At 42.7% G+C, this 27,727-nt stretch overlaps 1 protein-coding gene across 2 annotated transcripts in view; it reads left to right on the forward strand.

Moving 5' to 3' along the window:
- Positions 1 to 27,727, forward strand: part of LOC124796439 (segmentation protein cap'n'collar) — a 423,990-nt gene that overhangs the window by 9,881 nt on the left and 386,382 nt on the right. The window contains exon 1 of one of the 2 annotated variants that reach the window (XM_047260635.1): positions 12,376 to 12,442. The exons of the other annotated variant lie outside the window; for it this stretch is intronic. Coding sequence (XP_047116591.1) covers positions 12,434 to 12,442 — 9 coding nt within the window. The 5' untranslated portion in view covers positions 12,376 to 12,433. Of the gene's footprint in view, positions 1 to 12,375; positions 12,443 to 27,727 lie in introns of those variants that run through there. 2 annotated transcript variants of the gene reach the window in all.

The following is a 27,727-nucleotide window of genomic DNA, read 5'->3' on the forward strand; positions in this document are numbered from 1 at the left end:
TAAACTCATCGATTTTTCGAGTCATCAGTCTTCTGACTGGCTCGATGCGGCCCGCCACGAATTCCTGGCCTGTGCTAACCTCTTCATCCCAGAGTAGCACTTGCAACCTACGTCCTCAATTATGTGCTGGATGTATTCTAATCTCTGTCTTCTCTACAGTATTTGCCTTCTATACCGAACATAATTTGTGATGTATGAGATACACGAACAGAATTTAGGCCATGATGTAAAGATTCGATTGATGCAGTCTCGTAGACGAACATTTAGGTACATTTGTAGCAGCTTTCGGTAATTGACTGTGTTACCTCTTATACGACGGGAACAGGATGCACGTGTAAAACTGACAGAGAACCAGGAAGATGGGAGGTATCAATAACGCATCGAGCCCACTGTGCATTGGAAGCCAATATGTGGCACTCCGTCCCAAATGCCGACCACCATCAGTGGCTTACAACAACAATAATAATTTTTGCTATGGAGTTGTAATAGCGATTGTGTCCTTTAACTTTTAACCATAAAGTAATTGTTATTGCGGATATTTGCATCCGCGCAAACCTCTACAGAAATTATAAGACTACGTTTCACGCGAAGTACTTCATTGTGGCTGCGAATATTCTCCCAAAGTACAAAAGTCATCGCAGGACCTGTCACCCTTCTAGGTGACCAGCTCTAGCAGATAGGATACGGTGTTCTAACCAAAGATCCCTTTAGCTGGAGGACAAAGGAGGTGGTAGACAGAAACTGTGGATTGGCACACCTTGATTGCTCAGTAGACAGAAAAAGATCTAGGTTAGAATGTCGTACCATCATATCTAAGGTGGATCGACAGAAACGAAGAATTCGGCAAAAGCTAAAAGTTCCTATGTGGAAAGAGCTATTCTGATTTGTCTGTACTTTTTTATTACATGACAGTCCTGCCATGTGAATATGAAGATTCTCTCGTGTACGAGAACCATGATAGTTCCAGTATAATTGATCTTCGTACCGGAAGTGATGGAAGGCTGCTGTCATACTTTGCACATTACATCGCCTGCACTTTATAGATGTAGTCAATGTAACGCCTTTACCAAATTAGCGTCTTACTTTACGTCATAGCTGTATAAACTTGACTGGGTAGTTGGCTCCACTAAAGAGAAGTGCTGGCACAAGTCCCGCCCTCCTGCTGTATACACTGACTGACAGTGCCAGGAAAACACCGAGTGCGTAGTTTTTCTCGGTAGCTCAAAACATAGCCGTGACGTTGTGTCTTTGGTACGTAGATGACATGCGATAGGCGATAAGAAGGAAAAGAAAGAGACGTGTAGTAGGCTACAAGACGGAAGTCTAGTAACTTGAAACTGTTGCAAGAATGATTTTAATGTGCAATTTTTCAGTTTGTATCTCTTATTACTTTTCTGTATTGAAATTTCGTATTTTGCTCAGCGTGTGTGCGATGGTTCGTGTTCTATGGAAAGAAAAACGTGACAAAAAATATGCACAGGTTGTTTTGTTCATAAAGTGAAATACTAACGCATTCGCACAAATAATACAGCACCTTGTAATGACGGCTACAAGAATCTTAGAAACGAAGGCCCATGTTTCTTTGACATTATACAACAAAACAAAATGTTGCCAAGTGTTCCAGCGGATTCTAAATCTTCGAACTAAATTAGTATTTTGCGAGCTACCAAGTAACAAATAGGTCTAGATGTGAATCGTTGAGTAGGCCAGATTTCGAAATCATGCTTCAGTGCAAAGAAACTGATGAAGTAGCATCAGTATCGCCTGATAGTAGCGACGGTCTGCGTAACCGAAATAATGTGCCAACAAAACACTTACGCCCTGCTGTATGCTCGAGGATTGATCTCGCAACTATTGTACCAGGGAAACGTGAGGGTTCACTAACTATTTTCTATTACGACTATCTGCAAGTTCGATTAACCTTTAGTTTTTGATGCTCTAGTGTAGCCGTGTTTGCGACAGGCATTATGGGAACGGTCTCTGGTTATTGTTTAAAGAAATAAATAGGTTTTTTGAAGGAACAGGCGGAATCAATTCCTATTTCCTTCAAGTGAGCCAACAGCTCAGGCTGGAAATGTCTTAAACGACGCCAATCCTGCGCTCGACTGAGATCATATCCCTGTGACGATTCCCATAGAGATGTGATTGACTGTTCCATGGCCATTGAGTTTTTCCCCAAGCATTCGCTTCTAATGCCAAAATTTTCACACGATGGGTACAATATTCGAAACCCTCACTGCTGCCGGCAAGTATGATCTGTCCGATTACTGACCCTTTGGTATAGTAGCGCGTTCTGTGGATGCTTTCATTAATGACACTCTTGCGGTCGAACTATGTGCGCTTCAGTGATCCGCATGTTTGGTACCTGTGCGAAGGACCTGAGTTCGATTCCCGGCACTACTAGGGATTTTTCGTTGGTGGTAGGGTTGGAGCAGGGTACACTCGGCGTCGTGATGCCAGTTGAGGAGTTACTTGAGTCAAAAGTAGCGGCTCCAAGGTCAAGGAAGAGTAGTGTGGTGATCACAGGCCTCCATACCGTATCCAATGACACCATTGGCAAGGGTCGGTCGGTCCCGATTGGTCCATAAGGGCCAGAATGCGGAGCTTTGTTGGTTAATGTAGGTTCTCAAATTCAGGTATTTTGTATATTGATTCATATGGCTTAGTCTGAGATGCTGAACGATCCACTAATGCATAGACGACTTGTAGTGTGAAGGATTACGTCACAGTAATATTATTGGAGAGTCAATACGTCGTTAGAGTTAACAACCGTGTGGAACGCCCTACAGCTGTCTTCTCCTATCATTACCAACTCCAATTATGATACCCGAAGCAATATACACGGAAGAGCCAAAACATTATGACCACCTGCATAATAGCGAGTTGATCTACCTTGGGACCGAAATGCAGCAGCTATTCTGCGTACCGTGATTTTAATAAGAAGTTGGTAGGTTTCCGAAGCTATGTGGCACCAAATGTTTGCCCGCAGGTCACGCCATTCCAGAAAACTACGGACCAGTGGTTTGTGGGTGCGTGACGTGACTGGCGCCCGATAGCGTCCCACATGCGTTCCGTTGGCTTCAGATCAGGCGAATCTGGTGGCCAGGACATCAACTTGAATTCACCATGGTTGTCCACAAACCACTGTAGCACATTCTTGCCTTGTGACGCCGACAGTTAACCTGCTGGAAGATTCCATCGCCATCGAAAAGGACAATAAGCGCAAAGGGACGCAGGTGGTCCGCAGTAATATTCACATAGTCAGCTGCGGTCACATTGCCTTTAATTATCGCCCGTAGGTCACATGGAAACCCTGGTGAATGTCCCTAATAGTATAACACTGCGCCCACCAGTATACGTCCATGGCGTGGCGCATGTTTCGAGTGAATGTTCACCTGGATGACGGCACGTTCGGACTCTTATCACCAACCTGGTGCAACAAGAAATATTCATCCGACCAGACCGACGTTAGAGCGTCGATGATCCTGAACCCACTGGACTCGCAATGGACATATCAATGGGTCAACGTGGGAATGCACATAGGGGTCGTCTGCTGCAGAGTCTTAAGTTCAACCATATGCAATGAACGGCGTACTCCGAAAGACTTGTGGCTGCACCAGCGTTGTACTCTGTCGTCAGATTTGCCACAGATAGCTATCAATCCTGCGTTACAGAGCGGGTAAGCCTATGATCTCCACATTCTGTGACGGGGCACGAACGTCCAACACCTTGTGCCCTCCTCGTGGTTTCACCATAGACACCATAGAAGCTGACAACAGTTGCACGCGAACAGCCGACCAGCTTCGCCGTTTCCGAGATGCTCGTTCGCTGGCGCCCGGCCGTAACGGTCTGCTCTTTGTCATAGTCGCTTATGTCAGTGGATTTTTCCAATTTGCGGTTTGTATTGTTGTCGCTAGAGTAGCCGCGGTAGTCTAGAGGGTAGAGCACTGGACTGTGTTGCTGGAGGACCCGGTATCAGTTGCGATTAGTGGGCGGGGATTTTTCCTCGTTCCAGTCCCTCCAGGATGGCGACAGGTCCATTCAGCTTGCTATCAAATGAGTACCAAGGTTCTTTCCAGGGGGTGTAAAAGGCAGCTGGTGTCACGGCGAAGACAGGCTGTAGCCTAGATCACGTATGAGCTGCATTCTACCTGCAGGCGGTCACGGGGTTGTGACGCAGCAAATTATTACGAGATGACATTCGTTGCAATAAGGCACGCTGCCTTCCACTGCGGTGGCTGCAGGATGGCTATGTTTTTTTTTTCGCATTGCTCACAGCACAGCCTGCCGTGAGAACTGCATAGCGTAACATTCAGTCGATACGATGGTTCATACCCTCTACGAATCTCAGTAATCCATATTAATTATTATCAGATTTTATTCAAATTTGGGACACAGCATTTTGTTATTAATGGAACGATGCTGTCAGAATTTTAGAATTTATTTATTATAGTTCTGGAGATAAAGAGAATTACCTAAAAGTCCTAAAACCTACGCTTGTTTTTTAAGACCAAGTTAGGAACAATAACAGATTGACTTTCATTATCATTCGAAGCCATTCCAAAGTTATCAGTACATAAATATCAATTAATTAGAATTTTCTTTTTAAAACTTTAGTCAATGTGCATTACGTTATACAAAAATCGGTCAAAATTATTATTTTATTAAAATTTGCCTTGTGAGTGCGTGAGACTGATTGGGAGAGTGTATGTGGGACATACGTTAAAATTTAATGTTTCATTTTTCGTAAAACCTTGTACAAACGAACCGTGGGAAAATTATGTTGCAAACACGATTTAGGTGACGTATGTCGGTGTGTGCTTGCTTTTGTATAAAAGTAGCCAGAATGGAAGTTACCTGCCTTGGGCATGGGTGTGTGTATTGTCTTTAGCGTAAATTATTTAAGGTTAAACTAAGTAGTGTGTAAGCTTAGAGACCGATGACCTCTGCAGTTTGGTCCCTTAAGACCTTACCATAAATTTCCAAATTGAAGTTAGAGGCTGAATAAGTTTACTCATCAATTTGAAGAATATTTTGCTCTTCGTTTATTTTGATTAAAAAAATACAAGAATTTGAAGTTTTGATGACATTAATTACTATCCAATTAGTGATTGGATAAGGCAAGATTTGCCGCGAGAATGATCTGGAAGGAACGTTCTGATTGGTCGTTTAGATCAACAGCCAATCAGAATTAAGCTGTTCCTGCACGAAAAGAGGAGCGGGCATGTAGGAGGGTACCTCGAGAAGAGTCGTTTGCTAGCCGTTATACGGATAACACGATGTCAGATCGCTCATTAAAAATACTCTGTAAGATGAAGAAATAGTGAGCTAATTTCGGTTCGAACATATCGTGACCGAAGCGACTGGAGTTACGAACATTTTAATGATAGTTTGGTGTTTCTAAATTAAATAGTTTGAGAGATATGAACGTGTGAACTTTATGGTCGTAGTAACACCTCTGCGTGGCATGTCTCGTGCTCTGTACGGAATATTTTGGCGAGCACCTCTTACGAAGAAGACCACTGAAACGACTGAATGTTTAACTCGCGAATATTTGTGGGTCTGTGACTGGTGGAACGTGAAAATTAGTCAGGTCGGACTTACTAAAATTCTGGCTGCTTTTCGAGTGAATATTTGTTGTACAGACCGTGAACTTTGAATGATAACGTTTTACCATATTAAATACGGACTTGATAGCCATTTCATGTGTTTCAGTATGAGGAAAAAGGAGAGTTAATCTAATTTTAAACGCTTTTCTGCAAGTAGACTGAAGATCCCGAACGCCCGATCTTTTAATCATGGACTTTCAGGAACAGACTTTCAACTAGATTTCATGGCCTCTGTGTGGTAGGTATTAGGTGGTGGTTTCATCAACGTTGCTTTAGACTGCCTAGCACGTATCTGCTATCACAGAGTGAAGGGACATCGGCAAGAATCCTATCGAGGTAGGTGGACTGAACGATAGCGTTAACGAAAACGCAGACAACACCCCCCCCCCCCCCCTCCCGTTCGCATTGTCACAGACAAATTTTTTTATTGTCACTAGAATGATACCTTCTTGGGACTTTGCCATAATACGAGGAGCCTTCAGTAAAAAATGCAACACCTTTTTTTCTGAAAGCACAATTCCAATACACCTTATTATTCCCCAACTTTTCGGCTACAAAATCCTGTTTTTCAACATAATCTCCGTTCAGTGAGACAGCCTTACGCCATCTTACTGGGATGATGGAGGAGGTGGGGGGCTGTATGCCCACGTGGTACCATTCTACTGATCGACGTCGGAGCCAATGTCTTGCTGCATCAATGGCCTCCCCATTATCCACGTACTGCTTCCGGGCTGTAGCGTGGATGAGGAAGAACACTCTAGTGACGTTTTGTAAGCTTCTCACGGGTTGTTTCACTGCCAGGTCACCGTAGACATTGTTAAAGCACATCTGAATGTCTGTTATGCTCAGGTTTTCCGCCAAAAGAAATTCAATGACAACTCTCGCCTTCCGTTAGAGACGCCTTTTTGAAGGCTATTTATAGCGCCTCCACGTATCCGAACTTCAAGAAACTGTAGGAGCTGAAGCTGAAACATCCCACGATGTCTCGCAACAAATTCTGCATTTATTCAACAGAAACTGACCGAGAAAAAAGATGTGCTGCATTACTTATCGAACGCCCCTCGTATTTTGGCTCATCAGTGCGTATGTACTATCTATCACTCCTCCGTACTTAGGTATTACAATTTTGTCAGTTACTATCGGGGTCAAATCAAGAAAATGTTCCACGGTAAATACAAACATATTTTGGTCCCATAACTAGTTCTATCGACGTTGTTGTGTTGCTTTTGAGGATAGGCAATTTGTCCTGCGAGTTTGGACCACAGCAGTTCCAGGATTGTGAGAATAAAATGAAATCAAGAAATTGTTATTTATTTGTAGAGTTCTAAAAAAAGATTGAGATACTGAAATGGAAAAGAAAATACTTAATTATCAAACTGCATCTTAGAACTGGATAGTTTATGAAAAAGCTACAGGGAACAATGAGGGGAGTTTCCATTATAGTTAAAAGACGGAAATGAGGTGAATTGCATATTCACCCTATTTCCGTCGTTTAACTGTGATAGAAGCTGCCCCCATTGAAATAGCATGTAGTTTGAATCACCATGTGGAGGTATCACAGTAACAAATATGTGTACGTGAAATCATTCTGCCAACAGAAAGAAAGGGTGATTATTTAAGGCGAAAACTGGTGCAGAAATAATGTCTTTGAAACTTAACGGTACGAGGGAAGACACTGGCTGCAAAAGAGTTCGTTTCTCTAGAAAACGAAAGCAGTGCGTTTTTAATGCTGTAAACGAAGCAGTGATATATTAGAACAGCCGAGCGAAGAAAGAAATTCTTGATGACCTTTCAATACTGTAATTCGATATGCCAATGTTACGGACAGCCTTGAACTTAATCTAGACAAATTGGGAATTTTATGTATTAGAATGATTCTTGCAGTAAGTAATGCTGGTAATAAGAAGTAACTTCGCTATCTTGCAGTATGGACGTGCTTGTCGGGTGCAGATGAAAACGGCTGAACTTAATTCCTGCTATCGTAATGCCAATATAGACTTATCCGTATTCCAGAGAGCTGAGGATTTGCTAAAACAGCGTGGTGAGCATCACTGCGAGTCTGACGCAATACGTAGCAAGCTTACGAAATGCCGCGCTGCAATCGTTGGACGCCAGAACAAGAAGCATTGCAGTGCACGTATCGAGAAATGAAAGGCAGCCGTAAGACGATATGTCAAGTTGTTCGTGGAATCACGTCAAGCTACAAACCCTTATGTAATAAGTCACGATGAAAACTGAAAGATGCTACTTTTAAAGAATCATGTTCTTTCCAGGAAATAATAGAGTTGTAGCAGTTAGCATTTGGTACGTTTGCGTTAGTTTCAACGAAGTGATATTAATGTAATAACAAAGGGAATCAAATACGATATATACTACTGAGTCTGTGATACCCTTTTCGAGTCCATCCATCTCTATCAACTAGGAAAATTTGTGAAAGCGGATATGTGTGAGCGAACTTTTGCTACTTTTGCTAGTTTGGCATGTGGGCGCGGGGAGGGGGGGGGGAGGAGAGAGAGAGAGAGAGTGAGAGAGAGAGAGAGAGAGAGAGAGAGAGGGGGGGGGGGAGAAAAATATCTGGGAAACAGGTTATTGGAAGTTTAGACACCCTACTCGATTCATTACATATCTGGTGTATCAGCAATGGACTGATGTCTCTCCTCATGCGAAAGATTGCTTATCAGTATTTGTAAAGACCAAGACCGCTCTCCTAGAAAATTCCGCATCGCCTAATGAATTCATCATGAGTTTAAGGTAATTAGCACTAAATAAATGCTAAAAGTTGCAACAACTACTCGTATTGCAGGCAATCCTCCATTGGTGAGTGAAACAGAGAAAAAACTATTAACATTACAGCCAAGTATTGAGCTCTCAGTAGTGTATTGCCATGATAACAAAAATGAAGCTTTTGGCATACCTGCTAATCATTTTTAATCAGGTTTTAATGTTCTTTAATAGCTTGTAGTGATTGCTCTTTCAGATGTCACTATTTCAGATGAGTGGGCCAAATTGTACCATGCAATGTGATCAGAGGAAACAGTCGACTTCTCTTTAGGAAACATAGCAGTCTAAATATGGAGGTAAAAACTAAGCAAGGGGATAAACTACAGACGGTATTGACAGGAAAAGGAACAAACAAGTTAAAAGGAACAAACAAATTAATGTCAACATGTGTCTAGAAATGGGTTGTGAGCCTGAAATAAGTGTTACTACTTCATTGTCTTGTGTTGGACTGCAGTGGAAGTGATCTGCAGCTATGTTCCGTAGACTCTTCAGGACGTATTGGAAAATAAAATCGTTGCTTCGCTTGACCGAACTATTAATTACCTATTCTGTGGAATGCGGCCTGATGAGTGTTCGACGCTCAACTAGCTGAGCCGTGTTAAATCCTTTAGTAACTATAGCGTACCTAATGCTTGGATATAACAAAATCTATATAATCCTCTGCAAATGTTGAGAGTCCCAAGCTACAAACACTGGTCCCAGACGGGACTTGTATTCCGGGTAGTGCGCGGTTTTGTTCTCTTGCAGATTGCCAAGTCCTGTGCTACCGCATCCAGGTATACTTACATACTCCGCAAGCCACTGTGCAGTGCATAGTGGGTGAACGTTAGGCGTGATGTCGACAGTGTGAAGGTAGTCCCAACTGGAAACATCAGCTCGGTGTTGGTTGTTGTTGTTGTTGTTGTTGTTGTTGGTGGTGGTGGTGGTTACTTATAACAGCCTTGGTCGCTTATTACGTCTAGTGGATCAAAAGTGCGGAAGGTGGCTGAGATAATCAATTTTAATGCGTTCTAATACTTCAGCAGGTATGCGCACACCACTCTCTGCACGCCATGTATTTGCCACTGTCCTTGGCAGAGAGGCAAAGAATCATCCGGTTGTTGACATAACTTCGGTGTGCGATCCAGAAGTTTTTGGTTGCATTCTGAAACTATTTTTTTAGACCATTGCAAGAAAATCAGTGAGAAGAAAGCGTACCCCTTCCGATAGGTGAAACCAACTTCACCCGTTTCGGTACAAGGCCCAGGACTGCTCGCTTCTACCCACTGCTTTCTTTGCTGTCTCATTTCTAGGGTGAAATGGAATGCTTAGTTTCGCCCAAGCTAACAGATCAATGCATCAGAACAGTTTTTTATTATTTTTTTTAAACTGGCCTCGGTCTGTGAGTTGGTGATCGCTGCCTCAGATCACATGAAGATGGTGATTATACGCTGGAGTGAAAAACTCGCGGGCGAAAGTAACTTTCGCATGATGTGTCACTGCCAAGTAACATAACTCGATAAAACGTGGACCATTCATAGAAAATACTGCTATAGTATAGTATAGAAGGTAATGCAAAGAAATATGCAATGAGACGAACAGAAATGACACTTTTATTCAAAGACAATAATTGCAATGAAGTCACCGCGATTTATGATGGTCCCCTTGGACATTACACGATGTGGGACATAGTTCTAAGCACGGTGTGTGATCACCACGGGCAGAAATACCCGGCAACGCGGTTGGTAAGCACTTCTTGTGATAGGGCGTCCCATAGCTCCATCAGCACGACTGACGACTGCTGGATGATCAAGGGTGCATGTGAACGTCCTGAATTACATCTCACCAACACATCCCACACGTGCTCGATAGGATTTAAGTCGGTGGAACACCCAGGCCAACTCATTCACGGAATGTCTTCTCGTTGCAAGAGCTCCTCCGCCTGCGCTGTTCGATGCGGTCGCGCATTGTCTTCCAAAGACATGAAATTACGGCCGAATGCACTGCTGAAAAGACGAACGTGGGGAAGGAGTACTGTGTTACAGTAACGTTGATAGTGTGACAGTAACGTTGACCGTTGAGTGCACGGTGTTTAAAGATTTGGAGGCCATCATGTCCGGCAACATTATGCCTCCCCACACCGTAATACCTGGGCTGTCAAAACGATCGTGTTCGACAATGTGGTATTACGTGTTTCCACTTCAAGCCACATGTGGATACGTCCAGTATTGTGGAAAATGATCGATTTGGTGGTCGAGGTGTTATGGTTTGGAAAAGCATAATATTGTTGCAAAGACGTGCTAAACTCCTAATCTTTGAACACGGTACACTCACCAGTCAACGTTCTTATGACATTGTACCCCTTCCCCATGTGCATATTTCCGTGCTTTATTTTTATGGATGACGATGCGCGATCGCGTCAATCTGCGTAGGCGGAGGAATGTTGGAGCAAACGGATACTCGGCGAGTGGACTGGCGTGCTCGTTCCTGCCACTTCATTCCCTTCAAGCAGGTGTGGGATACGTTATGGGGGTGGGGGTGGGGGACTTGTTGCAGGACGTCCACGTGCACCAGCAGTTGTCATCCACGCTGGTGTAGGAATGGTACGCCTTACCACAAGAACTACTCTTTTATCAGCCTTGTGACTAGCATGGGAAACGTTGAAGATCATGGATTGCCGTCCGCGGTGATCACACACCCTACTAACAAGGGACCTCCCCATCGCCCCCCCCCCCCGCCCCCCTCAGATTTAGTTATAAGTTGGCACAGTGGATAGGCCTTGAAAAACTGATCACAGATCAATCGAGAAAACAGGAAGAAGTTATGTGGAACTATGAAAAAAATAAGCAAAATATACAAACTGAGTAGTCCATGTGCAAGATAGGCAACATCAAGGATGGTGCGAGCTCAGCAGCGCCGTGGTCCCGTGGTTAGCGTGAGTAGCTGCGGAGCGAGAGGTCCTTGGTTCAAGTCTTCCCTCGACTGAATAGTTTTCTTTCTTTGTTTTCGCAAAGTTATGATCTGTCCGTTCGTTCATTGACGTCTCTGTTCACTGTAATAAGTTTAGTGTCTGTGTTTTGCGACCGAACCGCAAAACTGTGCGATTAGCTGACGAAAGGACGTGCCTCTCCAATGGGAACCGAAAACATTTGATCGCAAGGCCGTAGGTCAACCGATTACTCCACAGGAAAGCACGTCTGATATATTCTATACGACACTGGTGACGGCATCTGCGTCACATGACAGGAACATGTCCTGGAATTTTGGAGAGCGAAGCTGATTATGAGTGAGTGCCTGAACTTTGATAATTGTCTGAAAATAAAAAATTAGACTTTTCACTCGAGGGAAGACTTGAACCAAGGACCTCTCGTTTCGCAGCTGCTCACGCTAATCACGGGACCACGGCGCTCCTGAGCTCGTACAATCCTTGATGTTGCCTATCTTGCACATGGACTACTCAGTTTGTATATTTTGCTTATTTTTTTCATAGTTCCACATAACTTCTTCCTGTTTTCTCGATTGGTCTGTGATCAGTTTTTCAAGGCCTATCCACTGTGCCAACTTATAACTAAATCTGAGGGGGGTGCGATGGGGGAGGTTCCCTTGTAAGAACAATGTCCCGCCTCTTGTAACGTCCAAGGGTTTCGTAATGTCGAGGGGCCCGCTATGAATCGCGGTTACTTTGGTTTCCTACTGTCTATACTGTAGTAGTTCTTCTATGTATGGTCCAAATTTCATTGAGCTATGTGACTTGTCAGTGACACATCATGCGAAAGTTGTTTTCGTCGTTACGTTTCGCACACCGGTGCTGCCGAAACATTGGGCGGTTTCTGCGATTAACGATCCCGGACACTCGGTAAGCACACAGGTACGGGCCAGTGTAAAAAGCGACGCGCAACAATGTGTAGGGCTGTCGGCTGACTTGTCGGGAGCGCGTCGCCGCGTGACTAGCGTGGGCGTCACGGCTGGGGCTGCCTCGCGGCCGGCCGCGCCGCGGCGCGTCAGTCGCACGCGGGAAGCGTCGCCAGCCGCCACGCAGTAGCCGCACGGCGCCGCGCCCCAGCATGGTCGTGGTGAGTACACAGGCTGCGCCACGTGCCCCGCCGCTCATGGAGGGGGTTGGGGGGGGGGGGGGGGGGAGACGCGCGGCCTTCAAACATCGGGTCGCCATTCGCCAGGTGCGCGCTGCGGCTGCTGCATCTGGTGCTGCGCGCACCTGTACTCACGTCAGATACTCTCTCGATTCGTTCAGTGATCTGTTTTGGCATGAGACTGACAGTACCGACAAGCAGAAGAGCGCTGAACTTCACATAGATACACGCACTATCGATTAGCTGATAATCAATATGACTTAAAACCTGATAAAAGATCTTCGGTTTGCGCCACTTCGCCGACTTGTCAATGCACTGCTTATTAATTAAAACAGCTTCCCGTTGAGCTTCACTACGCTGAGTGAACATTTTCAGTCCAGAAAAATCCGAGGACATTTTCGGGAATCCAGCCTTGTTCCTATACTTCTTGAACTATCTAGTCTAATCACTACAACACAAGAGCCGGCCGTTGTGACCGAGCGGTTCTAGGCGCTTCAGTCCGGAACCGCGCAGTTGATACGGTCGCAGGTTCGAATCCTACCTCGGTCATGAATGTGTGTGATGTCCTTAGGTTAGTTAGGTTTAATTAGTTCTAAGTTCTAGGCGACTGATGACCTCAGAAGTTAAGTCGCATAGAGCTCAGAGATATTTGAATCATTTTGAACAACACAAGAGCGTCCATCCGACAGTTTGAAGAGAGGGGTTGGGGTTGTTCAAGGGGGTTTGGAGAATTTTTAATATTTTGGAAGACAAATGCCGACTTATCTACATCTACATGATTACTTTGCAATCACAATTAAGTGACTGGCTGAGGATTTTTCGAACCACCGTCAAGCTATTTCTCTACCGGTCCACCCTCGAACAGAGCCGGGAAAAGCGGACACTTGCGAGCTCTAATTTCTCTTATTTTATTATGATGATCATTCCACCCAATGTAGACGGGCACCAACAAAATATTTTCACGTTCAGAGGAGAAAGTTGGTGACTGAAATTTCAACTGAAGATCCTGTTCCAACGAAAAACGCCTTTGTTTTAATGACTGGCACTCCCATTCCTGTATCACATCAGTGGCGTCTCTCCCATTTTTCGTGATAGTTCAAAACCAGCTGCCCTTGTTTGAACTTTTTCGATGTTGTCCGTCAGTACTATCTGATACGGATTCCACACCGCGGAGCAATGCCCTGGAAGAGGAAGAAGAAAGGAAGGAAGGTTGGCTTTAACGTCCCGTCGACATCGAGGTCATCAGACACAGAGTACAAGCTCGGATTTTGATGAGGATGAGGAAGGAAATCGGCTGTGCTCTTTCAAAGGAACCATCCCGACATTTGCCTGGGGCGATTTAGGGAAAACCTAAATCTGGATGGCCGGACGCCGGTCTGAGCCGTCGTCCTCCCGAATGCGAGTCCAGTGTGCTAACCACTGTGCCACCTCGCTCGGTCCAAGAAGAGGACGTAAAAAAAATTGCATTTTTGTATTTTCCACGTGTTCTGTCTGTAAATCGTAGTCTTTGGTTTGCTTTACCCGCAGAATGATCTATGTGATTATTCCAACCTAAATTATTCGTAATTTGTAATCCCTAAATATTTAGTTGGATTTACAGTATTTAAATTTCTGTGATTTATCGTAACCGATGCACAGTTCACGACACGCTCATTGACTTTCAGCAGCCTCGCTTCTTGGTGGGTCTACAAGAATATTCAAAGAAATATTATGTTTAACACTTTTAAGGACTGAATTTGTTCAAATTTCTTCTTATTTACTCAAGAAGAAACCTAAGAAAATTAACAATTTTAGCTACGTTCGTAACTCATGAACGTATACGATGGACGGCAGCAGTAGCTTGCGATTCAGCTCCTCTGTACACCGGAGCGCATTCGCAGACAATTTACCAGTGTTCACTAACATTCGCTTGTATTTGTTGGTTTATTGATTTGGGGGGGGGGGGAAATCAGTGAGGTCATCAGTCCCGTCGGATTAGGGAAGGACGGGGAAGGAAGTCGGCCGTGTCCTTTCAGAGGTACCATCCCGGAATTTGCCTGAAGCTATTTAGGGAAATCATGGAAAACATAAATCAGGGCGGCCTGGACGCGGATTTGAACCGTCTTCCTGCCAAATGTGAGTCCACTGTGTTAACCACTGCGCCACCTCGCGCGGTTCTTGTATATGGGGAAAACTTTTACACTAGAGGAAAGGGAAGAGAACACGACGTAACGAACATAATCTATGGACATTGCGTCATTGTTTCTTCTTCTTCTTTTTCGCTAGTAATCGGTACACGGGATACCAACAGTGCTCAGAGTATCCCAGAATGAATGGCCAACATTCAGGGATACGACTGGAACGAACTTTCCAAGAAAAAAAGTGCAGTAAACATGGGTCCTAAAATCATACCTGAAGAGCTGTGGTCACTTCTTCATCTTCGATACTGTGAAATACATCTCCTCTAGTGAACAAGTGCTCATAGCTCTTAAGGTATGCATTCTAGAGCCATGTTTACTAGGCATTTTTTCTTGTTTTGGTCCATGTTACCACCGCTGGAAGTTTCCTACCTTACAAGCTTAGCACCAACAGTACCAGTATATGTATTCCACTGTCAGAGGCATCAGAACGGTTTTGGCGTTTAACTTTCGACTCGTTCGCTTCCGGCACAGCGATCCTTACTTCAGATTTACATATTTATCCTTCCTCATCATGTTTGTAACATCAACACGGCACCATCCTGTTTGCACATACATTTACAGGCGTCGGCGCTTATAACTTAGACACTCTGCAGCGTCGTTGGATGACTTTTGCGGACATGGATTCCTATTCCAAATATTATGTTGTCACTCCCCTGGACATGTCCTACAAGTCTGTTACGGCAATTTCTGAACACCTTATATACATACGACCTGTCATACAGGCTACTTGGTAAGATCTGCCACATGGTTTGCTAGAGGACAGATTTGTGATCCTGAGTAAACATTTATATTTAACATAAAAAATATCTAACGTAACCATGACACATCAGCCATTTAATTTGAGATAGCATGAACGTTAGCAATGATGTCATTCTTGTATCTTTAATTTTAGTCAGCATAGTATACATATTTGCATTTACTCACTTACAAGAAAAATTACTGTGCTTTTCCTTTTTAATAAAAAGAATTACAAAGATTGTTCTTATTCCCCTCTGACGCAAGCATCTAATGAATGTATCGCCTTCTCGCGTCCCCAGTAGGAGATTTGAGTGCTTAAGCAATTTTCTGAGAATTATATTTCTTTTGCTTCTGTGTTCGTGCTGTGGATATCTTCGATCCCGGAAGCATATATGATATCTACATTCTTGTATCAGCAGTATTACATTCTCTTAGGCTAACTCCATCGCTCACGCAACTCATGTCAACAGCTACAGAGTACAGAAGTATAGAAAGATTGCAGACGAAAGCTTTCTGCTCTGCTAGCGCCGAAGCTGAAGGTACGTGAACTTATGACGGTTCGCTAAAAGAACAACCAGAGGAACACGAGCGAGTGCAAACCGAACACGTCCGCATACCATTTGTTCACGCCCGCCTAGCGTTTACGCAAGAGAAAATTCTCGTTCACTGTTGCACGTTCGCTTCGGTGTAAAGAGAGCTTAACATCTTAACATTCTATTACTTTTCTTCAGTGCTCGCCGTAGTGAACAAGACAGGGCTTACATCTGATCCATTCGCTGACACTATTATATAAATTATTTTCATAAGATTACACATTTCGGTGTCATGTGGGAGCTGAATGATGCTGCATGCGGTTCCTACTACTGATTGCAGTCCTTGCAAAATGTTTTAATAATATTCTACACAACTTGACACAAGGTGCCAAGAAGTTACGCAGTATAAGTATGAATTTTGTTGCCTTGGTTCACGTAGGTGGCTACTGATTACTTAGCAACTTTGTTCTTACTTCCTGTCACTTCCCATTCTGCCTCCCAGCGCGCATGTTGAATTTTATCTTCGTTCTGATCCTGAATGTGGTTATGTGGGAATCCTTATATTAGTTTGAAGTACTTTATCATGATCGTGTAACGAGACTTTTAGTCTGCACTGTGGAATCCATCCTTGTCGACTTTAAACGACATGGAGGATGGGTTGAAATCTATGCCCAGAGTAAGTAACTTGGCAAATCGACTGCAGATAAAGACTAACGTAATCGACCAGAGGTTGAGTACACTGTTAATACCACTTATGGAGGTCATAGAAGACTGAGTAAAATTTTACTTAGGTGTGAAATTTATACTACAAGAAAACGGAATACTAAAGAAAAGTATATGACAATATTAACATTAAAAATTACTATAATGATGTTCAATAGATTTTAGATATACCTCAGTTATTTCCCTTTCCTGCGTTCCGAATATAACGCGTTTGCGTTCATTTACAACGAAAATGCATTTCAGGGTTTTTACCAGAGAAATGTTTTCCTCATCGTGATATTTATGTGTCGCCCTCTTGAGAGATGTTCATATCTAATTTGAGAACTACGTCTTTGTGACGTTTTATATGATACACGCTAAGTAAGCGTCATAATTGGCAAATGGGCGCTTAGCGTCTGAAACATTCTCGCTGACAGACGACATTCGACTGTCCAGCGAGTAGCAATAGTTCATGCATTTGGTATTGAGGTATTCATGTCAACACGTAATCTACGTACATACGGAAGGTAAACCAAAATTTTACGTCCTGTCGATGACGATGCACAGGATAAGCCTATTGAAAGAAACCACTCCGGAATTCACCAGTAGCAATATGGAGAAACAAAGAAAGTGTAAAAATATGGGTGGCCGAACGGAATCTGCTCCGCATTGGTCTCCAGATGCGTGTTCAGTGCCTAAACCACTGCGATACATTGCTCTGTTTGTAAATATGGAATCGGAGGCATGCCATAAATAAAAGGATTGGAAGGATTCCTGAAATACCACTACTGTGTAGAAAACATACCAGATATTGATCTACATCAGCCCATAATGATTCATTCAAGTTACCGCTACGAACGACACACTTGTTATGTTTTTTACAATGCTAAAATATCTTGCGTTTTGATTCCTGTTTCTTCATTTTCTTATGTATGCAATAATGAGGCCCCGTGATGTAAATTTGTGCGTGAAGAAAGACATAGTGACCAACGGAGACAACATTTCATTTGTCCTATTCTTCTTCCTCAAAGTTAATTTTTTTATGCAGTCTGCCTTGAAGCATTTCATAAAACATTAACATTCAAGCACGACGTAGCAGTTTTTCTTTCTGTGGCTGGTGTATGTACTCAGCTGTTTGTCGGAAGGTCCAGTTTCTTCCCTACCACACTGTCCTTATCGCCCTGTTTTAATCTTAGTTCATAGGTCACAAGGCCATAGATACATACAGAACAATGGAAACATTTTTCGTTTCTTGCCGTAATCTTATGGAAAAGGTATGACACAAGAATTTTGTGTCTCGTAATTACTGATGAATTTAATGGAACTGCTTCGTCAAGTAACTCCATGTAAATCAAATTTATCTTCTTCATTTTGTATTTGATCTTGTGCTCTTATCGGAGCCATTGTGTGACGGACGGAGGAAGATTCTGGACCATCTCGCCGATGAAAAGTGGGTCATTATGGACGCCTCTCCAGCTGCGTTCCTTGCGCGAGTGGTAAGAGTCTCAACCATGACCTTGCGTAATAAATCATCCGCCTACACTGATTTCCGAAAACCACCGCGCTTCACGGGAAACCAGGCGTCTTAACATCAAGACAGAACGAATCATTCACAAGAACAGAATCGCCTCCATCGTTACTGTCGGAATCACTTGTAAACACTGCCGCCTTATAATGATGCCACTGGAATCGTCCTCGGAACTCTAAAACCATTCATTCACACACTCATCCGGATCTCCTGTCTCGCTGGGAACATCTGAATGATCGTCGTCAGAAACCTTCAAAGTTTTTTTCAGATTCGTTCATTTCCTTCAGTTTTCTGAATAGGGCCATCTCTAAAAGCAGGAGGAACTCCAAGACGAAAGCAGTAACCATTTAAAATTTCAAAATACAATCAAAAAGCTACACAGCAAAAAAAGAAGGCAGTAAAGTTTGTTATATTGACCATTAGCGTAAACACCTAAAATGACGAGGTAATTAAAATGTATCACAGCAGACGGCATCTGCAGACAGCGAGTGGAAAACACGAGTTATCTCGAGATCTGTCCGAAAAGAATGGCGCACGAAACACGAATAAACTCGGGATCCACCCCCAGTATGGTAACTACTGTGCCAACGTACTTATTAATGGGGTGATGACACATATGACGCCAAGGAGAACCTAATAAAAGATAGTTTCAGTAAATGGTTGAAACTTTTCAAACTTTTGCCATAACGAGTTATAGCCTCTATGGTGTAATGGGAGGACACACGGAAACAGTTGAGTATTCCACGGGATAATACCGATCTATTTACCAATACATTTCAGAAAACTGAAGAAGCTTTACAATAAACAATGCCAAACATGTATGGCAAAAATTAGAAACTTTCATTCCATGGTGTGTTAGACCTTTCATTGAACATCCTATCTTCAAGGGACAATGAGCTTCACTGCAAAGCTCTAACAATCCATTAAGTACGCAGATGAACACCAGGGATTACAGCCTAGAGCAAGAAAAAATTGAAAATAGACAATATCCAGTTGTCGGTTTCTCTAATTTTACAAGTGTAGCCAAACCAAAACAACTTCTGTAGGACGAAAAACCAATCCAGAGTTGTAAATTTTTATTTTTTATTCACTCGTTGGCAAGTTTCGGGCCAAGAACCATTTTCAAATCATCGCAACAGGGTCAAAAATGTGCAATGAACATTTACAGTTAAAACAGATAACCCTAACTACTCCAGCATGCTGGAAATTCTCAAAACAACTTCTGTTGACATTCGAAAAAAGAAGCTAAAATGAAACAAGCCTACCACTGCGTAGGGAAAATAGAAAGTGTAAAACTGCTCGTAAGGCAAATTTTTATTCCGTCTGTTCTACTGAAATGAAATCGCATTTTTTCCCCGTAAACCGCTCACAGAAAATTGTGATTTGTAGCTCAAGTCTCATTTTTTGCTTTGATTAGCAGTGGACCCATCTCCCACTTCGCCTCATCGTCGTGGGACGTAATAATGAACAAACTGCCTACATAACTGATTATCAAAAAATTATAGTTTCTAATATAACAGAGCCAAGGCGGTCGATAAGTAAACTTCCATTATTGTATCTAAACAACGGTATATTTCCGTCTGCATCTGTGATACATGATTGGTATTTTGCTCTGTGATGTTTGAAGAATCGGTGACCTTGTCTGTCAACGCGTCACTCATATGAAAGGGTCGCCAGCGATAGCTTATATGATCGTATCGCGGAACGACGCAAATGGAATGGCTGGCGGCATTTAGTGACGAGAGAATCTCATAGATGGCAGTTGCGTAGCGACTGGCGCACCACGCTACAGCTTTTAACCGCTAGATGGCAGAGGTGTGCCTGGCGGGAGAACAGTTGCGTAATGGGACGCTTTTGGTTCGGATTTGTTTGTCGATGTTACAGCAGGCTTATCGTACTTCTCGGCAGCTTCATAAACAGGCTCTCAGAATTGCTGACTCTCTGGACGAAACGAGCTGTTGGTCGACAGTAATTTTTTGTGTGGAATAGATGGGTTACAATAGGCCTAACAAAATAGCACGTGTTCTGAATTGTGCTATAGTGAGGTTTTGTTACTTTTTACTTTTCTGATTGGAAAAAATATATTTTTTCGTCGCCTTGTCAAAATTGCTAATAATCCAACCGTGCAACTTCGACAGCCCTAAAAAGTTTGGTTGTAGTCGTATAAACCACTTACCTATCACACCCTCGGTATAACGTACTATTTGTGAAGTCAGAAGTAAAATAGTTCTAGTTTATTGAGCACAGCGGTACAGACGTTGTTTACATCAACAATATCTAACTTTTTTCCGTTACGAAAGGTGTAAGACAGGTATTATCGCCATCGGAACGATCTCGGGCTTCTAGAAACGAAGCGCTCTCTCTCTCTCTCTCTCTCTCTCTCTCTCTCTCTCAAGTCAGTGTTCGCCGAAAAATGACTTATCGAGTCACCAGTTGTTACAAATAGTGTGACATATTGATGATTGGCATCTGTCTTTGGTTCGTTGGCTGATGTATGTGTGACGATTTTTGTGACGTTTCTCCTGCACAACTGCGTGGCATTATCAAAGCTTTACCGTCTATTGCTGATGAAGCTTTGACAATGCCTGCCACTCATGCTGGCGAAACGTCACAAAGATATTTTTGCAAGATGTAACCGCATTTGACGGTACAGCGGGTTTTATTCGGCAATCTAGATTTCTGCCTTAGGCCCTTTCCAAGTGTTAACAAGTATCAAAAATCATTAGACTTGAGTAGAGCACAAGCCACCGTCAGAATACGTATGTGCATATACTGTGACTTCCGTTCTACCCAAGTTCAATGATTTTCGATAATTGTAACACTTAAAAACCTGTTGCACAGTGAAATGGCGGTTATATCTTTTAAAAAGTTTTGCATGACTGTGGCTCCACACCAAAGTAAAGTCACAAAGAACGTCAGACAAACATTGACCGAAGGACCCGAGACGGAAGCCAACAGGCAATTCGTCCACAAGTGACCATGAAAATCTCAAAGATTCTGTAAATTGTCTAATGTTTTCTATCAATCGATGTCTGATCATTTAATGGAGCAAAATTTTGTTTTTTGTTATTGTACAGGAGTAATAATCACATGATGAATTATTAACAACGTTTTGGTGTATTTCTGTTACCTTCTGCCAAGCCTCGCTACTTCTCTAGTAAGGGCATCCTCCGTGCGTACATCACGATTCTCCATTATTTCGTTGATACACTGTTTCCATGAACTCGTGATCTGCTAAGGTTTGTTCCCATTAAAAAATTTTCTCTAGCCTTCGTGATCTGGCTTCCTCAATATATGTCCACACCAGTTTCATTATTTTCTTTCAAACCAATCTATCACTGTTTCATTCGTCCTTATTGAAGCTCATACTTCAATCAGTAGCTTTTTCCCGGTTCTTGATTTCTGGCGCTCCTTCGTAAATAATCGATTCCCGCAGCTATCAGTCAGTATTTAAAAGTGCTGATCTTTAGCGTAGGACAGATTCAACCATTAACCTACCCACTCTTTTCTTAGTGTTCCTTTTCTGCCTTTTTGTATTCTGTGTTTTGCATCTGTATTGACCAGTTCACTTTTGTCATACTTAAATTTTTCTACCTGTCTCATATCTGTTCCCGCCATTGATGTGTGCTTCTAATATAGTGTCATTATTCACTACCAGATAGTCAGCTTTTGTTTCTATTCCGCACTGCCGCGTCATGTTCAGTAAAATTTTCACCAGTTAAAGCCTTTTCAATGGATTAACTGGAATATTCGTTGAGAGAGTTCGATAACGTCACAGTTTTGGAGAAATCTTCCGGCAACTTCGTTGAAACGTTAATGAGGCGGTATTACAGCACTGAAATGTAATACATTTATTTTCTTGGTCTTACTCTTTTTTTTTTTTTTTGTTACGTCGATCATTTCTGTAAGGGAACCTATACTGACGTGTGAGCTATGAGGTTCGTGTTCATTTGTTGGTTTCTTTTCCGCTGAACCGCATCGAGAATTTCATGGAACTCCGATGTTCTGCTTTGTAATCAGCTATGGTAGATGGTTTCCGTGAAAGCATTTGCGTAAGCACCGATCCCGTCCGTTTACTAGGTACCTCAATCGATGGTGTGGGTTATAGATTGTGGTCTGCCCGGCTACGAGAAATCAATCCGCATTCGCAAGCCTTTGTTCGCTTCTCCGGACATTAAAATGTAGGCCCACTCAATTCAGTTAAGTACGCCAGAGCTCTGTCGGTAGTCTTGCGCCTGGCTGACTTTTCGTCTCCTGAAGCTGGATCTCTTAATTTACATTCCATAGACTGAAATACTTCCAGTTCCAAAGAAAGCAGTTGCTGATAGATGTGAATGTTACCGAACTATCAGTTTAATAAGTCAGTAAGTTGCAAAATACTAACACATATCCTTCACAGAAAAATCAAAAGGTAGGTGACATCGGGGAAAATCATTTTGGATTCCGGAGAAATGCAGGAACACGCGAAGTAATATTGACCCAACGACCTATGTTAGAATATAGGCTAAGGAAAGCCAAACGCACGTTCATAACATTTTTAGACTTTTAAACAGTTTTGGCTAAGTTGACTGGAAAACTCTCTTTGAAATTTTGAAGGAAGCAGGGGTGAAATACAGGGAGCGAAAGGCTATTTACAAGTTGTACAGAAACCAAACGGCAGTTTTAAGAGTCAAGGGGCATGAAAGGGAGGAGTGGACGACAAGGGAACAGCAGGATTGTAGCCTATCCCCGATGTTAGTAGGTCTGTAAAACGGACAAGGAGGAATGGAAACCAAAAGAAAATTTGAAATAGGAATTAAAGTCCAGGAGAAGAAATACAAACTTCGAGGTTTGTAGATGATATTTTAATCCTGTCAGATAGCAAAGGACTAGGAAGAGCAGTTGAACAGAATGAACAGCGTCTTGAAAGGGGGATATAAGATGAACATCAACCAAAGCAAAAAGAGGATAATGGAATGTTATCGAGTTAGATCAGGTGGTGCTGAGCGATTTAGATTAGGAAACGAGTCACTTCAAGTAGTAGATGAGATTTGTTATTTGGGCAGCAAAATAACTGATGATGGCCGAAGTAAAAAGCCTGTTAAATGTAGAGCGAAAATGGTAAGAAAAGCGTTTCAGAAGAAGAAAAATTTGTTAACATCGAATATAGCCTTGGGTGTTAGGAAGTCCTTTCTGAAGGCATTTTTCTGGAGTGTAGACATGTAAGGAAGTGAAACATAGACAACAAAAATATTAGACGAGAAGAGAACAGAAGCTTTTGAAATGTGTGCTACAGAAATTTGCTGAAGATTAGATGGGTACTAAATAGAATTGGGGAGAAAAGAAACTTGTGGCACAATCTGACTAGAAGAAGCGATCGGTTGATATAACACATTCTGAGAAATCAAGGGATCACCAATTTACTATTTGAGGGAAATGTGGAGTGGTGGTAAAAATTGTAGAGGGAGACAAAGAGATGAATACAGTAAGCAGCTTGTAAATGATATAAGCTGCAGTAATTGTTCGGAGATGAAGAGGCTTGCACAGGATAGAGTAGCATAGAGAGACCTGCATCATCAAACCAGTCTTCGGACTGAAAACAACAACAACAGCAATAACGACGACAACAGGCTAAACCACATTTTAGCATAACATAGACTGTCAAATTCTTGGTACCTTCCATCAGTTACAATTCTACGTCGTTATCACGGAATGATTTTGTGAAATTTTCTTGGAATATTTACGTCATCGGTGGGTAGTCAAATGAAGAGGTTTTACTAGTTTTCACACTTGCTCATTGTTAAATGTTAGCTGTTTATGGTTCAAATTGTTCAAATGGCTCTGAGCACTATGGGACATAACTTCTGAGCTCATCAGTCCGCTAGAACTTAGAACTACTTAAACCCAACTAACCTAAGGACATCACACACATCCATGCCCGAGGCAGGATTCGAACCTGCGACCGTAGCGGTCACGCGGTTCCAGAGCGTAGCGCCTAGAACCGCACGGCCACTTCGGCCTGCGTTAGTTGTTTATAAAATCTACAGTGATTTACCATAATGTTAAAACGTTATAACGTGCTACGTTCCTCAGTGGGACTTAACATCTATGGTCATCAGTCCCCTAGAACTTATAACTACTTAAACCTAACCAACCTAAGGACAGCACACAACACCCAGTCATCACGAGGAAGAGAAAATCCCTGACCCCACCGGGAAACTGTGTCAAGTTGCACTTCTGGTATCAAGTGTCGCTTCTTTTCCCTCTGGCAGTGGTTTATGTATCTGATAAATGTCATGTTGCACAGTGGTTTGGAGTCCGCGTTCAACTGTGAGTCCCCCTCTAAATGCCCGCATAAGTCAATTCAGAGGTTGGCAGAAGGCAAATACACACCGCCTTTCAAAGGGTCGTGGATACTGAAGCACTATGATGTTCAAACTAACCTATGTATTGAAGACATTTCAGCTTGCTACGGTAGCAATAACAACGGCACATCTTGGAGAAGACTCTCCCGTTTTGGATAGAGAAGGATAATCAATTTAGAAAAGAGACGTTATAAGAAGTGAAAAATCATTAGAGAGCTTTCGCAACTATACATACAGCAGCAGTAGAACTGGTACGTGCGGAGAAGGGTAACCAACGTGTGGGCTACTACAATTTTTTTAAAAAAAATTACTTTTTATTTTCTTAAGGCACAATGCAAGTGAAGAAGCATATCCAATGGTTTCACAGGGAAACCAGTACTCGAATGTTCGATTTTTCTGTTTACAAATATATCAGGATATTAAATATTGTTGCGCAAACGAATGTGCATTTTCCCCGTTCGCTGCTTACCCTCACCTGCGCATGCACTAACCTATATGTCTATCCATTGCTTTGCGTATTTGCACGCTTTTTTTACTGGTTTGTTTTGAGAATGGCAATTAACGAAAATAGTAGAATTTAATTTTTGTTGTTGCTTGTTTATTGAAGCAGTAAAATACCGAGCATTCAAATATCCACTTGGGTTAAGAAAATTTCTACTGTTATAAATCAATACTCTATTCGAGTGGATGACTGACTGCCTTTGACCGTATTTTTTGTACAAGAAATCAATTGTTTTACTCTGCAGACACTTCCTTACTGTTTATATCGCTGCTGGTTGTATACATTGCCTGGCATCTGAACTTCGAAACATAGACCCTGTGAAAATCTGGAGGAGAAACTTGAACCATTTGGAATGTAATCCTATTGATGAATTTTAAAAGTTTTGGGCACAGGTAAGGGGCGAAATGAAGACAAGAAATTACGCGAGGGAAGACGACTTCAAATAGTCTTACCAAAGGAAGGGACATCTGGTACTAGCCAAGTCAGGGAAACAAAAATAAGGGAAATAATTCTTGTAGTCGCAGTTAGGATGGAGTGCCGTGAACGACATGCTTAAAATCGTGACCGGTGGATGGTGAGCGTGGGGAAGGGTTGCGTTTGAAGATAACTTTTTTATATTTTCCTTGAATAACTCGACAACCACGGCTTCCAGCGCAAGCGTATCCCAGTATAATTAAAATACGTGAAATTTCCTACAAAAGCGGCCCTATTTATTGTTCTCTAGGACTTATAGTTTGTGCGATTCAGAGGACTGAAAAACGCGAATTATTGAAAAGTAGTTTACGGGAGTAAAGTTAATGTTTATCGTAAAATGAATTGGGTTTAGAACAAGTATTAAATATGTGTACTGTGCAGTAGAGTCGTATTAAAGGATAAGTTGTATGACGGGTAGGAGTTGGGGGGGGGGGGGGATAAAGGTGGAGGTAAAAGCGTGAGGACAGGTTGCCGAAATGTGGTCATGCACTTCTCCCCTCAGGCGAGCCCACGATTACTCTACCCCACTACGTCACAATTAACAGGTACATGGTGTTTCACAGAATTTACACTAACACTTTGCAGGGTGCCTTATGCGCTGAAGTGAGGTGACAAAAGTCATGGGAGACTTCCAATAACGTGTCGGACCTCCTGCCCGGCGTAATGCAACAACGCGATGTGGCATGGACTGGAAAGTCGCTGGATGTCCTCTGCAGAAATATTGAGCCATGCTGACTCTATAGCTGTCCATAACTGCGAAACTGTTGCTGGTGCAGGATTTTGCGCACGAACTGACCTCTCGATTATGTCCCATAAATGTTCGATAGGGTTCATGTCAGGCGATCTAGGTGGCCAAATCATTCGAACTGTCCAGAATGTTCTTCAAGCCAATTGCAAACAATTGTGGCCCAGTGTTTTGGCACAGGATACGTTCGTTGTACGCCCCACAGTGATTTCTGCGCTTATTTCACGCAGTGTTGCTTGTCTTTTAGCACTGGCATCTCTACGCAAACGCCGCTGCTCTCGGTCGTTAAGTGAAGGTCATCACCACTACGTTGTCCGTGGTAAGAGGTAACGTCTGAAATTTGGTATTCTCAGCACACTCTTGAGATTGTGGATCTCGGAATATTGAATTCTCCAACGATTTCCTAAATGGAATGTCTCATGCGTCTAGCTCCAGCTACCATTCCGCGTTCAAATCCTTTCAATTCCCGTCATGCAGCCATAATAACGTCGGAAACCTTTTCACCTGAATCACCTGAGGACAAATAACAGTTCCATTAATTCACTGCCTATTTGTAAACTTTTGTGCGCAATAATACCGCCAGCTGTATATGTGCATATCGCTATCCCATGACTTTTATCACCTCGGTGTAAATCAGGGGCGACGCAGTGCATAGACACGCCCAGAGGTTTTAATTTTCCAAAATATGTATTAACACTTTATGGAATACAGATATGAGTTACTAATAATACTAATGTAAAAACCTCACAAGGGCAGAATCTACATAAATCACCGCGTACTGCTCTACACTGCTAAAGGGGGAATTGATTCTTACTCATCCTGCACAGTAGTTGTAGCATTCTTCCGGGAAAGACGACTTTCCACACCATTAGGGCTGCTTGCTGTTCAGTTTATAGACAGACTGTACCACTCCGGCATTTCCTTTCCCATTTTTCATGTGAGCAGACAAAATAACTTAAATAATTTCACTGTGCTCATCTATATATTCAGTTCATTAAGCGTGTACTTGTTTGCAGTTATTGAATTTTATTGTACGTGCGATGTGAATGACCTATTTGATGTTGATGGGACAGTGATAGTTGGTAAATGAGGCTCTAATCGTGTTACTGGTAGATTGCATAACTTTCTACCTTACAGGAACAGCTGGCACTTATAAAGTGGGCTGCACTGAGTGGAGCCACTTGCCTTGCATCCACAGTATGCCTGACACGAAGTAAGACTTCTCACGTTCACGTCTAGAACACTAATCTGCCATAATGCACTGCGTGCCCATGTTCAGATATATAAAGTTTCATAACACCTAGGTGACCTGTTGTTGAAGCCTCTAAACATCTTCAGATGGTGGGAGAGCTGAGGCTGGTGTAATGCACTTGATACTCCCCGTGGTGTGGAAAGTATTGCACCCAACGATTGTGGAGACAATGAAATCGATGTTGTTGAAATACGTATTGAAACAATGTTATACTTGGAGCAGGCTCTTCATTGCGGTAGACGGCCGATAGCTCTAGTTGTTGAGTTTCT

This window comes from Schistocerca piceifrons, chromosome 4 (assembly GCF_021461385.2).
Source record: "Schistocerca piceifrons isolate TAMUIC-IGC-003096 chromosome 4, iqSchPice1.1, whole genome shotgun sequence".
NCBI lineage: Eukaryota > Metazoa > Arthropoda > Insecta > Orthoptera > Acrididae > Schistocerca > Schistocerca piceifrons.